This window comes from Chamaea fasciata, unplaced genomic scaffold, assembly GCF_029207755.1.
Source record: "Chamaea fasciata isolate MVZ Bird 193981 ecotype frontalis unplaced genomic scaffold, bChaFas1.0.hap1 SCAF_13, whole genome shotgun sequence".
Taxonomy (NCBI): Eukaryota; Metazoa; Chordata; class Aves; order Passeriformes; family Sylviidae; genus Chamaea; species Chamaea fasciata.
Window position 1 is genome coordinate 2,098,373 of NW_027094098.1, and position 15,557 is coordinate 2,113,929.

The 15,557-nt window shown below is 42.8% G+C and overlaps 1 protein-coding gene across 6 annotated transcripts in view; it reads right to left on the reverse strand.

Annotated features, from left to right (window-relative positions):
- The window catches only part of CENPP (centromere protein P), a 113,720-nt gene that overhangs the window by 1,706 nt on the left and 96,457 nt on the right, over positions 1-15,557 (reverse strand). For all 6 annotated transcript variants that reach the window (XM_066195858.1, XM_066195855.1, XM_066195856.1 and 3 more), the window contains 2 exons: positions 1,421-1,500; positions 8-99 (listed from right to left, as the gene is read on the reverse strand). In XM_066195858.1, the coding sequence (XP_066051955.1) occupies positions 8-99; positions 1,421-1,500 (172 nt within the window). The remainder of the gene's footprint in view (positions 1-7; positions 100-1,420; positions 1,501-15,557) is intronic.

Consider the following 15,557-nt stretch of genomic DNA (forward strand, 5'->3'; position numbering starts at 1 on the left):
AGGTTACCTTGCTCTGGTACTTTGGGCAGCAGGTCCAGGACAGGCGTAGTGATCCCTTCTTCATCAAGGTGGATCTTCCAGACAATCATCAATTCAAACCTGTACCAGGTGCCCAGGAAAGGTAGTTCAGGTTAACCAGGTGCTGTCTTTGAGGTTCCTTTAAAGCAGAAAGTGCAGTAGACACGAGGCTCAACCTTGTGCTCTGCAACAAAATTCACCTCATGCAATGCAACAAGCCATCTCTGGATTCAGGAACCAGGAACGCATCAATCCAGTGACAGGGAAAGGTTCTGCCTACATCCAGATTTGCACAGTGCAGTAAAAGTGAGAGGAAAGCAAAGGACAGCACTGTCCCCTGGCTCTACCCCTCATGTAATATCTACACTCAGGAGCAGGTGCTGAGAGCACGAAACTTCTTTCAGAAGTGTTAGCATAAATGGTGATGTGCTGGGCTACCCTGCTATTCACGGCCTTTTTAGACTCACGGCAGGTAGACATCTATCCAAAGCCTACATTCCTGCAGTTCTTTGTTTTTAATTTAAAAAAAAAAAGACTCTAGGAGTTTCCTTCCAATGTGATTTGTGGCCTTTAGCCGCTTCAGTTTTACAAATCCTTTGGGAATTTGTGCACAGCTTATCCTGGGATTTTGCAAACAAATTTCTATGCCAGGCTGTTTTCTACCAAGTCACTGAAATTACTTCAGTGTTCCTGTATTTCATGACTGTGAAATGAGGGTAAGGGAATTGGCACCTGGCACCAGAGGAGAAATTGTAAAATAAAGCAAGATCTTCCCTATCTGGGATAGACAGAACAATTCATTCCTGCACCCCCGAGTTAAAGCATTTCGTTTTAAAGGGCAAGTTCGGCTGAACGAAGCAGCATCATCTATTAGGGTTTGTTTGCTAGTTCTACACACGCACATAATGAAGGGAGCTGTGCCTTATTTCCATGTGAATTACAGCACGTTAAAGCAAGGTGTAACAGGAGAAGGGAGCAGTCTGATCCCGTCACAAAACAGTTACTTTTCATGGCCCTTACAGAACTCCTGACAGTGACAGTTACATCATCTTACATTTAACTGTAAGGATCTTTTTACCCCCACTGAAAATCCCAAATGTACTGGAACAACTCTCATGGGGAGGCCAAGCAAATCCCCTGTGCCTGGTAGGTAATAATTCCTTCATCTAACTGATTTCCTTTTAAAACAATGGAAAAGTATGGCCACAGATGCTTTGCTTCCATTGCACAGTAAATGCCTTTTCCTTTCTGTTCTTTAATGGCAAGACACCGAGGAACTGGGCTTTGCTGGGATGGGACTGAGATCCCTGCACCTCTGGAACCCAGAGCACAAGGCTGCTGTCCTGCCTGTGCAATCCCTCACCTGTGTAAATACAGAAATAAAATACATTTATTGGCTTACCCAGCAACCTTGGGGTTCCTTAGAATTATAATATCTCCCAGCAGTCCTTCTGGAAGGGTCACGATGTCAGGATACTTGGCCTGTGAACAAAAAGGTTCAATAAGTTCATAAAAACCACAGCAGATAAGGTGGTTCCTACCCAGTGCTCTGCAGCCACAGTGGATTAAACTAAGAGTAACAATACTTTCTGAAATTCTGACCCGTTGGTTTCTTTTTTTTTAGAGATCCTTACATAAAACCCAGGAAACCTTGAAAGAACATTTTTATTTTAACTAAATCTGTTAATTATATTTAATAACACCTTATAATGCATCACCATGTCACTCCCCTGCCTCTGTGATGATGACACACCACTGGTGCACTCTGGTTTGAGATGGACACCAAGCTCCACACAAGACTTTGAAAGAATAATTAAGGCAATGAGAGACCAAAACAACCAACGTTAGCGAAATATGGGACAACAGCAACATGACCAAACATAAAAATACTGGCTCCTATTAAAATTCCATGTTTCTGGGAATTATTTTCAGTCACTACAATGTGCAAAGGTTGATGGTTGCTCCATTCCTTTGTTAACCCATCTGGTGTGTTCCACGTGTCTTGTGAAAGCCTCAGAACTTCAGAGCTATTTTAAAAGCGTGTAGAACTCATAGCTCTGTATGGATCCTGCAGGCAGCAGGTTCCCCCGAGAATGAGGGGATGCACACCCAGCACCAAGGAACAGCATCCTGCAGGGACGTGCTGCTGGGAAAGGAAATGCAATGGAGCCACAGACTCCAGGGCTGTGCCCTGCTCGTCCTGCCTCGTGTGCTGGACACAGAGCCGTGTTCCAAACCTTGCAGTTTATAAAGTGTGAAAAGTCCCCCAGCCTGAATCATTTCACAGAGCTCCCAGGACAAGCAGCAGGTCTTATGGAAAAGGAGCAGGAGAGCTCAGCTTCGAGCAGCACTGGAGAAAATGAGTTTGGTTTTATGGGATTACGCCTCATCTGGCAGAGCAAAATTGCTACCAGATGTGACCTTGCTCTGGTTTAGGAATTTCTGACAAACTGAAGGGGGGCTGTGCAGGATGCCAAATGACATAAAACACATGGAATTTGCTCATTTTAATTTCTATCCAGCACCGTATTTACCGTGAGGGTAACAACCACGATCTATCCTGGGAACACAGACACAGAAGGAAGGAAGGACACTGAGCAGGGCAGTTACAGTGTTAGAAGCGTGGCTGATCAAAGGTCACTCATCCAGCAGAGCAGGGATCCTCTTCCAGCATTACTCCCTGTGGAATTATGCCCCTCTGATATCAAAACGAGTTTTCCGGGCTTTCCTCCTTAATAACCCATGCCTGATTTCCATTATGGGCCTCTCCTTGCCTGGTGTCAGAGGCCTGGGAGGATTGAGTGATCCCTTAGATCCAGACTGTAGATACTGGAAAGGCAGGATTAGCTTCCACCTGGAACTCAGCTCGTGCATCTCTCATTTACCAGGGATCCTGAGTATCCCAGAGCTAAACACCGAGTCACACTTCATCTGCCCACACCCGGACCTTTGGGAATCACCAGAGAAAACGGAACAGAGGAACCAGATAAGAGTTAGTTCCCAAAACACTGAAATGCTCCCAGGGCTGTCTCACTGACATGTTCCCCCCAAGCTGGGAGGGTATTTATGTTCTATGGAAGCCAGAGGCAACTCAAGGAAATCCTTGAGTGCAGGATTTTCTGTGGAAAAGCTGCCCTGTACCTGGGAGAGGGAGCCCCAGTGCGCACAGTGAGGGCTGTTCTGTGCCTTCCCTCATTGCTGGGGCTCTGGCAACCAACCTGAATGCTGGGAGAAGCCAACCCTGTGTGAAATTCACAGGATTTGGGATAAAATCCAGCTTTGCAGTGGGAAAGGTCATATTTTAGCTATCCACAAAACACACAAAAAGCCAAACCACAAATACCTCCATGCCTGTTTGCTAGAACCCAAGCCCCTGGCAGTTTGAGGCAGCCCCGGTCCAGATCTGTGCGAGGCTGCCATTCCCACCTTCCACCAACACCCAGTGGGAGCGGGAAGCCAAGCTACCACACCCAGGATCAAACAGCAACATTAAACACTGACAGTTCCAGGAATGAACTCTGGGAAATGCAGTCACACAATCTGCCTCTCATACTCCACACTGAAAACACAGGTTCTGAATCCCACAGTTAAAATGTGGGGACCTGGCAGGTGAGTGAACAACCAGGCACAGATCCACAATTCCAAACACTCTGTGGGTACCACGTTACCACCTCATCTTCTCTGCTGAGCGACTTTGCAAATTTTCCTCGAGGAAAAGAAAAGCTGGGCAGTAAAACTGGAGTAACTGAATGAGCTGAGCCGCTGAAAGGTCTCTTGGGAAAGTCAGGAAATCCTGAGGGATCTTGTAAACCAAGGCAGAGGAAAGAGATCCCATCAAGGACGTGACAGCAGATGGGGAGGATCAGCTACAACTGCATTAAGCAAAACCTGACTTTAATCAAGAAATATCTTTCCTCAGATGACTTTTAAATGTCAGCTTATGATCAAAACCAAAAGTCCAAGCTATTATTACTCCTAGACGGAAATGGTTTTTCCAGCTCCTTCAGGAGTCCAAGCAGGCAATCTTATGGGAACTTTTGTCTCAAACAGGACTAGTCTCAAAGCACAAAGGGACCGTGGTGATGGAACGCACAGCTTTCCCCTGCTCCCATGACAGATTTTACACACACACAGAGACATCCCAGGGAATACACTTGTAGCAGCTATTTCTCAAAAAAATATATTATTCTGCGGCTGTTTAAAGCTGCCCTGCAATTTCTGCATGTGAAATCTCTGCTAAGGAAAAATGTTATAAAAGTGTTCAGCTTAAGACCTGTGGATACAAATGCAAAGCAAAAATGGCAAGGGAGATGTCAGATAAAAGCAGACAAATTTGCTTCTGTCCCACTTAGCAAGAAAACACGACTGCTCCCAGCTGGAACAACAGCTCCCTTTTACTGCTAATTCTGAACCTCCTGTTCTGGAAGAAGAACGTATAGAAAGACTTATGGTACCACAAGCTCCTCTATAGGGAGAAGCAATTTCTGAATCTGCCCAGGAGGCTCCACTCGGGTTCTGATTTGGGTAATTTCTCTGTATGGTTTGCTCAGCTAAGGCCACGTTATCACCCACTGAAATCCCACACGGCTGGGAGCACCAAGACTTCAAATCCCAACGCTGACGTAACACCAGTAATTTTTAAAATGAATTTCACTAAAGCAATAAAGGCACGTTTAGAAAGTGGAAGTTTCTCATTTTATGTAACTAAAGGAACTGTGACCAAGAACAGATAATAATGCACTTTCACCCTTCAGCTAAATTACACCCCATAGAAACAGTGTATTTTCAAAATGGATTTATGAAGCCTCACCACTCATAATTAAGTCTCAGAATAAATACAGCTCCCATCTTGAGGGAAAGTTCCTCAAGAAAACCAGTCCTGCTGGTGATCCCTGTGATGCCAATCACCCAAACCTCCGGCGCCGGCGGGACCAAGGCTGAGAAGAGCACACGGCCAAAGTGGCTTTGTTTAAAATGACAAAGTGGTTTTGTCCCCGTGGCACTCCCAGCCCACTCCCCGTGCTCAGTCAGGCTCAGTCCCCTGCTTTAAAAATTAAAATCACAAATGACACAACCAGCATGCAAACCTCACTTTTTACAAGGGGAAAGGAGAATTTTGGGAGCAGATCTGAGGGCCTATAAGAAAGCCTGACAATGGCAAGCAGAGACAGGAGAACAGGGAATGGCTTCCCACTGACAGAAACCAGGGATGGATGGGATTTTGGGAAGGAATTGTTCCCTGGGAGGGTGGGCAGGCCCTGGCACAGGGTGCCCAGAGAAGCTGTGGCTGCCCCTGGATCCCTGGAAGTGCCCAAGGCCAGTCTGGATGGGGCTTGGAGCAACCTGGGATAATGGGATGAGATGATCTTTGAAGGTCCCTTCCAACCCCAGCCATCCTGGGATTCTGTAAGTAACAGTTGGAATGTTACCCTGGACAGGGCAAACCTTTGCAAACATTGACCAGAATCTCTCCCAAGCTCAGGACGCACCTGGCTCCCTCCTGCAGCACAGGCACAGCTGGCTGGTAACTCAGATAAAAAGTGCTCTGCATCCTCCTGGTTTCAGACCTGCCCTTTTTATCAGCCCAGATCTGTGACTGGAGTCATTGATCCCCTTGCTAAGATTCAACCTTGCAGCTGCCTCTTGTAGACCAACTAGCGCTCTGCACAAGTACTTGAAAGCACTGACCACCAGCCCCAAAGCCAGTGGCCTTTGCTCATTGCCAGTGAAATCCCTCTGCTTTGTTCTTTCTTTCCTTTTCTCTTCCCGTGATTACGGCTTCCTCTTTTTGCCCCTGCTCTCCTTCCATTGCCACTTATTCTCCTCCTTCCATATTTCCATAACATTATTATTTTTCGTGCTTGACTCAACCAGGTTTCCACATGATTCAGTCTGTCACGATGCTCACAATGTGACCAATAATTTCCCATAATTTTTGAGTTTTCCTAATTGGATCGAGGCTGTAGGGCTACAGAAGCGCCAACCCAGCATAACCAAGACCCAAGTACACAAAATTCTGTGTCTCATTTCCTTTCAATATCACTTTGTCATATGGCAACCATGTGTTTATCTGCAACTTAATTACAGCAGACTGGGAATAAATTAAAATGCATACTGGAGGTTTATTTTTGTGAGGAAAAAGTGGAATTAAATGAACATGAAACCTCAGGAAGAAGAGGAAGGGGTAGATCATAAACAGGGAACACAGAGGCTGCAGATGTTTTTTCTTTGCTTTTTTCATGCTGGGCAAGAGACAAATCTTCTCTCCAGTATTTCTCTTTAAAATTGTCAAGGTAAAAGATCTCCACTGGTTTATGAATGTTTCGAGCTTACGTTCTTCTAGCTTAAAATCCTTGGGCATTTTATTCAACTTTTCGAAGACACTCTCTTAACCCTGAGCTGGCTGTGGAGCCACCCCCTGGCACAGGGATTGGCCCAGGAACCCATTGGGATGCTGTGGGAGAGCACTGACACTGCCCCAAGACATTTACATTGGTGGAAATACCCAGAAAACCAGCAGAGCTCAGCAGTTCTGTTCTTCTTCCGCAATTTAACTAACATATTGGTTTTCATTGTATCATATTTTGAGTCCCCTGCCCTCCCTCTGCAGCTAGGCATAATTAAATGTTTCTTGATGATAAACTTTACAAACTGCACCGTGTCAAAGTCAGCAGAGATGTCTAATTTAGCAAGAGATGATGAGCAGCCAAGGACAATACAGAGATGAAAAATCATGGAAGGAAAAAAGATGTCATATTGCAGAGCAGCATGAAGTATCAACAGTCGGGAAAGAAAGAATCGTGTGCCAAATTTTTAATAATCTGAAGGAAGTAGACTGCAGGAAAGGCATTTTTAGGAGAGAAATAAAGCCAAGTTTGTGTCTTCTTCCACTACAACAGAAGTAAGATACCTCACAGATCTTTATCTTTTTTCTGTATAAAATTTGCTGCAAGATTCTCTCAAAGCTGTTTTGATGTCTTAATAAAAGGATCGAGAATTACATAAAGCAACTCGGATTTGAAATACCACAGAAAAGTTGATTATCAAATGTGGCCCAACTTGCTTTTGCACAGTTTACACTATCAAGCTCATCCAGACAGCACAATTTAAATGTCATCTAAATAAAAGCATCTGAATTTAGTTAATGACTTGGCTCTAACACTGTGTTAGTTTTTTCCCAAGTAGGCAGATTAATTTAAAAAATAAACCAAAGGAAACAATGCATCTACTTCATCTAAATTAGCTCAAGGTTAGACATTTACTTCCAAAAAAGTGTGATTAAAAGAAGCTTTTAGACAAGGTACTCAGCTTATGTTCATCCTTTACTGCTGCGTTTTTTTAATCTTTCTTGAAGGTCTGAAGAATTATTTGCATCTACGTGGGCAAATTTATCTTACCTAGCAAAGACAGGTGTGTCCACAGACCCCCCTGGAACATCCAAAATACCATTTTCATTTCTCAGCAAGAGATAAGAATTGATTGAGAGGTCAATCTATCACTTGGAGCAAACCCCCCCACAGCAGAGGGGGTTTGGCCAGAATCTGCCCCCTCTGCCTGTGCTGTCCCCTGACCTTCACTGCACACCAGGCACAAAGGAGGAACCTGGGCTGGCACCAAACAACCCAAAAACCTCCCGGGGGACTTGCACCCAACCAAAGCTGTGCTCCAGTTTCAGCTCCACCTGGATTTGACAGCAGTGATGGACGGCAAAGTCCAGAGCACGACTCCTCCCGAATGCGTACAATAATCACTCATCCGGCCTCCAGAAGCATCAGATTGCTCCCCAAACATCCACAGGTATGTCCATGTGCATCCTCCTTTCACAAACACCCCTGCAGTATTTCTGTTATGCTTCCCGAGCTTTACAAGAAGGTTTAACACCTGCATTAGGTAAAAAGTGAAGCTTTACCTCTAGATCTATATTTTCTACAAAACATGCACTGTAGATCCACTGAAATCTTTCCTACAAGACGCCCATCCTCCTTCAATGGTTCCACAAAGCATTACATTTTGGACAGACTCCACAGAAATTTGCCACCCAGTAGCTTTCATTTGTCTGGTTACTTACAATTATCAGCTACTTATGTGAAAAGAAATATTATGCTACAGAAATGTAGTGCTGAAGTGCCTGTTGCTATCAACAAGAGCAGGAACAGGTCCAGCTGAAAAGCCCTTGAAAGCTTTAAACCCAATGAATTCTTTTCAAGTCATACCCAAATACAGTCCTTTAGATCTGGCTGTCAACAACAGGACATTTCACATTTCCAAATACACCCTTAGCACGAACAAGAGGGACACAGAAAATATTCTTGAGAAGACACAAACATCTGCAAGAAGAGATGCACCAATTTATGATTACTGTACGTGTGAAAGTGTAAAGTTGGCAATCCCCTGGTAAATAACAGGCTTGCAAAATTGGTCAGCCATCCTCCAACTTTGATCGACTCAATGACTCCCACAGGAAAGCTGCGAAACCTCCCCAAAAAACCAAAAGAGAAGCAAAAATAAGGAACACTGAAAACCTGTAGCACTGTATGTGTGCAGACTGTGCTACGCTTTTGATCAAATCTCTCACGACACATTGGATTTTGACTCAGATATCTGTGTACTGGTGAGCAGAAAAGAATTTAGGGCGGCAAGGAGAATTCTTTAGTGTATCCGGGAGGAGAAATCACAGGCAGCTGCCAGGCAAAAACATCTCCTTATGCTCCACCTTATTTGGTTTAAAAAGGCCAAAGTTGCATTGCCCAGGAATGTTGCGTGATGTGTGTGGATAAATATTTGTTTCATTGCTTAGGTACTGCAACAACACAAAGAGCACTGATAATACCAACAGCAGCTGCCAGTGCAAGTCACCCCCTTTCAATGCAAACTGGAGGCATTTCATAATTTAGATTTCAAAACTGTTGGTAACAATGTGTTTTGTTTTGGTAGAAGCCCAGTTGAAAGGAAAGTAGTTAATACTAAAACTCTCTCTTTTTCCTTCTTCAGTTTTCCAAGCAATCAGATCTCTCGTGTTTTTAAAGCTTGAAGGAAGTGACCCAAACATTCCTGTGTGCAAACGTGGTGAATGTTTAAAGTTTTCCTTGTGTACTGAGCAGGAGATTTGTCCTAAAAGCTTAGGACAGTGGGATAATGCTGCTGCAGCCTGGATCCTGGAGTACCAGCCTACCCCAGCCTTTCACACAGGTGGATCTGAGGAAGCAGCCCTCAAGCCTCTCGAGTAAAAACAGTTAAAGAAAAAGGAAACAAAAGCAACAAACAAAAGGAAGATTTCCATTCCCAGAATTTAAACATGGAGTTACCCCCAGCTCGTATCAAAAGACAAGGCTGTAACACTCAGGCTCCATTCCCAAAGCCAGGCTGAATCCCACAGCAGAAACTCTAAGGGATATACAGACAGTCCCATGGAAAAACTCGAGAAGAAAGGCAAGCACTATAATGTTATTTAAAATGGTCTTCTGGATTGCTTCAGTATTAATTTTTCCATTGTAGAAAGACCTCTGGATGACTCTTCCCAAGCACCCTGAGCTCTAACATCTGAGGCCTCCAGCATATTCTTCACCTTTGGCTTCTCCTATTTTTTCCCTCTCCCTGTTTTGGACCCAGCTCCTGCATTAGCATTTCTTGCAGCTGCCCCTGCCAGGGCACTGTCTAGACTATGCACATATTTGTGCCTCCTAAAACCTCTTAAAATAATTCCAATTGTAGCTCTATGGCTCCTAAACCTCCAAAATCACATTTCTGATCTCTAGCATATCCCCATGAATTCAGAATTGTTGTCTAACAGTTCAATCCTTATTAACTCACAGGATCTTTTTCTGCTAATTCCCACGAGACAAAAAAACCATAACATTCAGTTACCAAAGTACTCGCTGTGAATGGACCTTATAAAACATCCCACCTTTCTGAAACAAAATCAGTTTATTCCACCTTGTACAATTCATGTTGTGTAACAGAAGTAAAGGCCATGAAATACAGAAAAAGTAGCCAATCAATCATAGAAAAATAGAATATCTGGAGTTGGAAGGGACCCACAGGGATCATTGATATCTTAGTCCAAGAGGGAAGTTGGGATTGTCCAGCACATGGGATGTTGACACAACAGGAATTACAAGGGAACCCTTCTCTGTCCCCAGCCCCAGACTTCTCATCTTGTGTCATGAAAACAAAACTCAGTGTTTCAGAAATAACTTTTCTTCTTCTCCAGTCATTTGATGATTCCTCCAGTTCCCAAAGGAAAGAACACACAGCATTTAATGTGAAGAACAGAGAGAAATCATAATAAAAATGCAAATTGGCAAAGTCTGTCAGATCCTGGGAAAAACCCAAACCACGCCAGTGTTCTCCTTCAACAAGACATGTTTATAAACCATACACAGAGCCATCCAGAAAAACATAATCTGTTCAGAGGGGGTTTTTTTTGTTTTGTTTTCAACATTTCCCTCCTGGAAGATGACATAGGGGAAACTGTGCCGGAGTATCAGGAGATACACAACTCCTGTTTGTTTGGAGTTGCCAAAGTTTGGCCACAAATACCAGGCAGATCATAAAGCAAACATAATTAATCACTTCATGGGTGTTTTCAACTTGCAGTCAGTTCTGAATTTTGTGCACTGTGGAATTATAAACCTCTAGAAAGGTGATAATCAAAAACACCAATTTGGTTTTAACAGCTAAATTTAAAAACCAGGCATCTGTACATAAACACATACACTTCTATCCTGCCATTCTGCCCCTTCGGACTCTCACTGGTAGCTGCAGAAATGCTGTACAAATAAATTTTGCCCTTGTCCACTAATTCACCCAAACAAACCATTTGATGCTACTGTTTGTAATGGGAAATACATGAATCAACAGGCAAAGAAAACAAATTTTTAGATCTAGAAGGAAACCACAAGCAAACTTTGTTATTGTCCTCCAAGTGTCTTCTTGTCCCAGCTGCCAACAAATCCTTCATTTTGACTAAAATGCTCCAAAATATTTGTGTCCTCAGTTTACATCTCCTTCCTGAGACAGTGTCTCAGTGGAGAGGCATCCTGTTATTAATTCCTGCTTGAATTTAAAACCAAGGGGAAAACATGTGAGGCTCCAAACAACGGGGATATCTGCACTAAGACAGGAACCCAACCCAGTCTCCCTGCTGACATCTCAAACCACCAGTTTTATCTGTAAGATCAAGCTGAATTTTCACACGCCACTTCTGACACAGCCTGAGATGGCAACAGTGCACAAGAGAAGTTTAAAAAAAGATGCACTTTTTAGAGAAGTACATAGTGTTTTATAGGGAAATGGAAAGTGCAACTAAGCACAACCAAGAGAATGGAAACCAGATGAAAAGGGCAAACAAACAAACAAAGACCATTAGAATAATTACATACTCTTGTTTTCTACAATTATTATATTTAAAAAGCAGACTTCTCTATTTTTTTCCCAGTATTTCCTGTATATAAATTATGTATTTCTAGATACAGTTATTCAAAACGCAGAATTTTCTATCTGTTCATTATAGCCCCATTTTTATTTAAGAGAAATGCCGTCCCTTTGTTCTGGTGGCCTTTTGAAGGAGTGGAACTGGGTACAAGAAGCAATGACATCAATGAGAACCTACAGGAGGCTTATGGCTCATGACAGAAACTGAACAACTACTGAAAACACAATTCTTTTAGAAAAAAGTTGGAAACCTCCCAGTTCTATTGATGAGTAACAATGCTCAATACTGGCACAGGAGAGACACCAAGCCCCAAGCCGAGCTCTTTGTGCTGTTTCACAAGAAGTGCTGAGTTGAGTATTTTGGAAAAACATGACTCAGCAAATAGCTGAAAAAACCCTGCCCATTACATCATTTGAACCCCAAAAAAGAAGTGATATTATTCGACAGAAAAGCAGGAGGACAGGGGAAATCTTCTATATTTCCTCGCAATGGTCAGGGCTTTAAAGCTGGTTTTTTTCATGGTAGGCAACTTGCTTTGGAACACCACAGGGAACAGCTCTAGGTAATGATATAATACAAATTCCACTGAATTTCTTCACTGATGAACATGGAGGCAATATGTGAAAACTTAAATTTCAGGTAGCTCTGAAGAAAGGCTTTACAAATTACTCTGTCTGGTCACTGCCATTTTAGATATAATGTGAGGAAAACATAAACATACCACAAATTAAAACTGATGCTGCGGGATAGAACAGAAACCTAATCAAGAGGCAATGAGTTGTGGCAATAATTAGTGTCCTCAGAAAGTTATACTAATGAATACTAATATTCTGTTCACTGCAGTAAAGAACTGGAACTGGGATGCAGTTACAGCTGCAAATGAAGCTTTTTAAAATGTAAATAGATCCTAGCCACACACATCTCCCATTGCAATTTTAGGTTTATTCCCATCTAATGACGTACCTCTGCTTTTTGCAGTGTATAGTTAATATTTTTAAATACGTGAGGAAAATCTGTGTTTAATATCTCAAGGTTTACCAGAAGTATTTTGTCTTTTCCTAGATTTTTTTTCCATAAGGATATCTGTGACCACTGATTACAGAAGGAATGCTGTAACTGGTACAGGTTTCAGAAAGTCAGTGTACTGCCAAGCCCAAATTCTCCATCTCGTGTTTTGTGCTGACTTTAACAGTTATAAATTTATTTTTCCCCATTGCTACTTTTTTCCAACTATAAACTTCTGTGTTTGATTTTAAAAAAAGCAAACCACATGAGTAACTGCAAAGTTTAGGATTCCATCTTTGTCTCTGATCAAAACCAGCCAGCAACTGCACGGATTCATCATGACAATTAAGAGTAAAGCAATTTAAAAATATCATTCTGTTCCTATATTTCACTATCATTCTGTTCCTATATTTCACTGGAAGGTTAAAAAACTGCCGCTGTAATTTTCAGTATTGTCTCTTTTCCTTCCAGTTCCTGAACAAAGCAGAAATTACCTCACATTCCTGAATGTGGATGTATTTTTTGACTCACGGAAATAATATTTTGATCCGTGTTTTAATTAAATAAACAGATCCAACTTCAACACAGCCCTTCTGTAAATAACACAGCAAGCCAGGAGGCATAAGTAAAATATGCAATAATGATATAATGTGAGAGAAAGCTGTTAAAAATATGGATGACTGCAGAACATTTAAAGCTACAGAATGTACTCTTGGTGCCAGGTGAGGCATGGTAACAGGTACAGAGGTTTGGGGTTCCCCCCAAGGAAATAGGTATTTTGCAAGCATATAAAACTGTCAGAGGTCTGCATGTCTCCCTGTGGACCACAAGGAAGATACCACACCGGGTTTCAGGACAGAGATAAGAAAAGGAAAATCCTGTATATGCAGGTGATGCCCTGTGGTGCCCTGAGCCAGGCTGTATCATGCAAAGGCAGAATATTGCAGAGTTACAGAGGAAGGATGGGGAGTATCAGCTTTCCTTTGAAGTTCAAGTAAAAAAGGATATGACACCCAGAATCTAAATATTTAATAAAGGCATAAGTCTGCAAAATGGAGTCAGTAGGGAAGATGTAAACCTTGGCAGACTGCATATTTTGAAACAGCTGAGAAAAGAACTTGTGAGGGTGAAAGGGGAGGAAAGGGAATAAAGGAATAGAAGGTAAAGCAAATCATGAGACCTGGGTAGCCAAGAGGAGTTGCGTCTGTCCTTTCAAAAGCAGCAGGACAAACCCCTGTTCTGGCCTCAGCCTTGCCCTGCTCCCAGCAACAGGTTGGACTCAGTGACCTGTCCCAGTTCCTAAATGCACTGACACCAAAGGCTGGGAGGTAATTCCAGCAATAAGGGAAATTATCAGTGCCTGGCTGAAGGGAACACATGATCTCCTCTGCTCTGCTGTGCCAGGCCACACCTGCCATCCACTGGCTCAGGGAAGGCTATTCCTGCTCTTGTCCTGCTTGGTCTGGCCATTATGCAGATAAAAGATTCCATTTCTAAAAGGTATGATGCAGAGCTGAGCTTCATGGTCTCTGTATGCTGTGACCATAAACAGGTATTTCAACTCTTCTTTCTGTACTCTGTACTCTTTATACTCTCTATACTTTAATTAGCTGAACAATTTTCATTTTCAAGATATCCTCCCTCTAGTCCTTCAGCCTGCTGGCTTTCGTTGATGACAAAGATGTTACACTGCAGTCACCTGGACGGTTTTTGAGAAACAGAAGTTATTCCTCCTGTTTCACCATCCTCCATGTATTTAAGTGGCTTTTCAGATAAAAGACGAAAATCTAGAAGCCCTTCTCAGCATCACAGATTCTGTTATATCAGCTTATACATTAATTTGACTTCCTCTGAGGTTTAGAGCAGGGGCACAGTAGTGAACGTTTTTTCTCCCTACATTACCTTCTACAGAAATAACCAAAATTGATAAAAAGGAAAACAACAACAACAGTATTAGTCAGTGCACTGACTAATAGTTCTTGTTGTCAGAGGAGAAGAGAATCCATGCCAGAGGCTCCAGCCTTCCCTAGCAATTTCTCACATCCTATGGCTCTTGCTCAAGACACACACTGACAGTGGCAGTTTGCCCCAAGATATAAAATAATAAAAAGTTATTCTAATAATTAGTCACTGGTGTTTAGTCCACCTCTTCTCTCCTCAAAGGGCACAACTCCACACTGAGGCATCTTAACAGACCAAAACATTCCCACTGCACCACTCATTCCAACGACCGGCCATGGCATGGACAGGCTTAACATGACTTGCAGATGAAGCAGAGATTGGCAGCTTGCTCTGAGCTCTTGGATGAACTATACCCACAAAAACAGTCAATATTAGATCCCTGAGGACACAGCAGTGTTTGCACTCACACAGAAAATACCTGAACTGTGTATGTCTGAAATAATTTGCCATCCTAGTCTGAACTTTTAGCAGAATATACAGCATTTCTTCTTTTGTTATTATGACGGGCAAGTTTATGTGGAAAGTTTTAGTGTTAACAACAACATCAAAGCAAATCTAATTATTACTCATACATAGATTTAAATCTTATTGAAAGGGAGCAGATGATGTCCACTCTTAGATTTTTTTTTTCCCAATTAAAAATCCTAAACCTTCTTGATACCAGGCAGCCACGGGTCACTTTAACAGCTTCTACAATTTTCAAGTGTTACTGCTCATTGCAGGAAGGTGCAATGCCATTTTCATGAAGAGGGACCTGTGTCTTTGCAGATCCCTCAGGTTGTCTTTCCTTCTTCCTTAATAAAAGTTAAGAAGATAAACAAGGGCCTCACAAACACACAGTGAAAATCCTAAATCCTCTAAGCTGACTGAAGGATCTCTTAAGGTGTGTCTGAATCTACACCTCACTAACGAGGAGAGGTTGAGAGATTTGGGGCTGTTCAGCCTGGAGAAGGTTTTGGGGACACCCGAGAGCCCTTCCCAGTGCCTCAAGGGGCTCCAGGACAGCTGGAGAGGGACTTGGAGCAAGGGCCTGGAGTGACAGGACAAGGGGGAAAGGCCTTAAGCTGAAGGAGGGCAGGGTTAGAGGAGAATGAGTAGAATTTCTCCACTGTGAGGGTGTGCAGGCCCTGGCACAAGG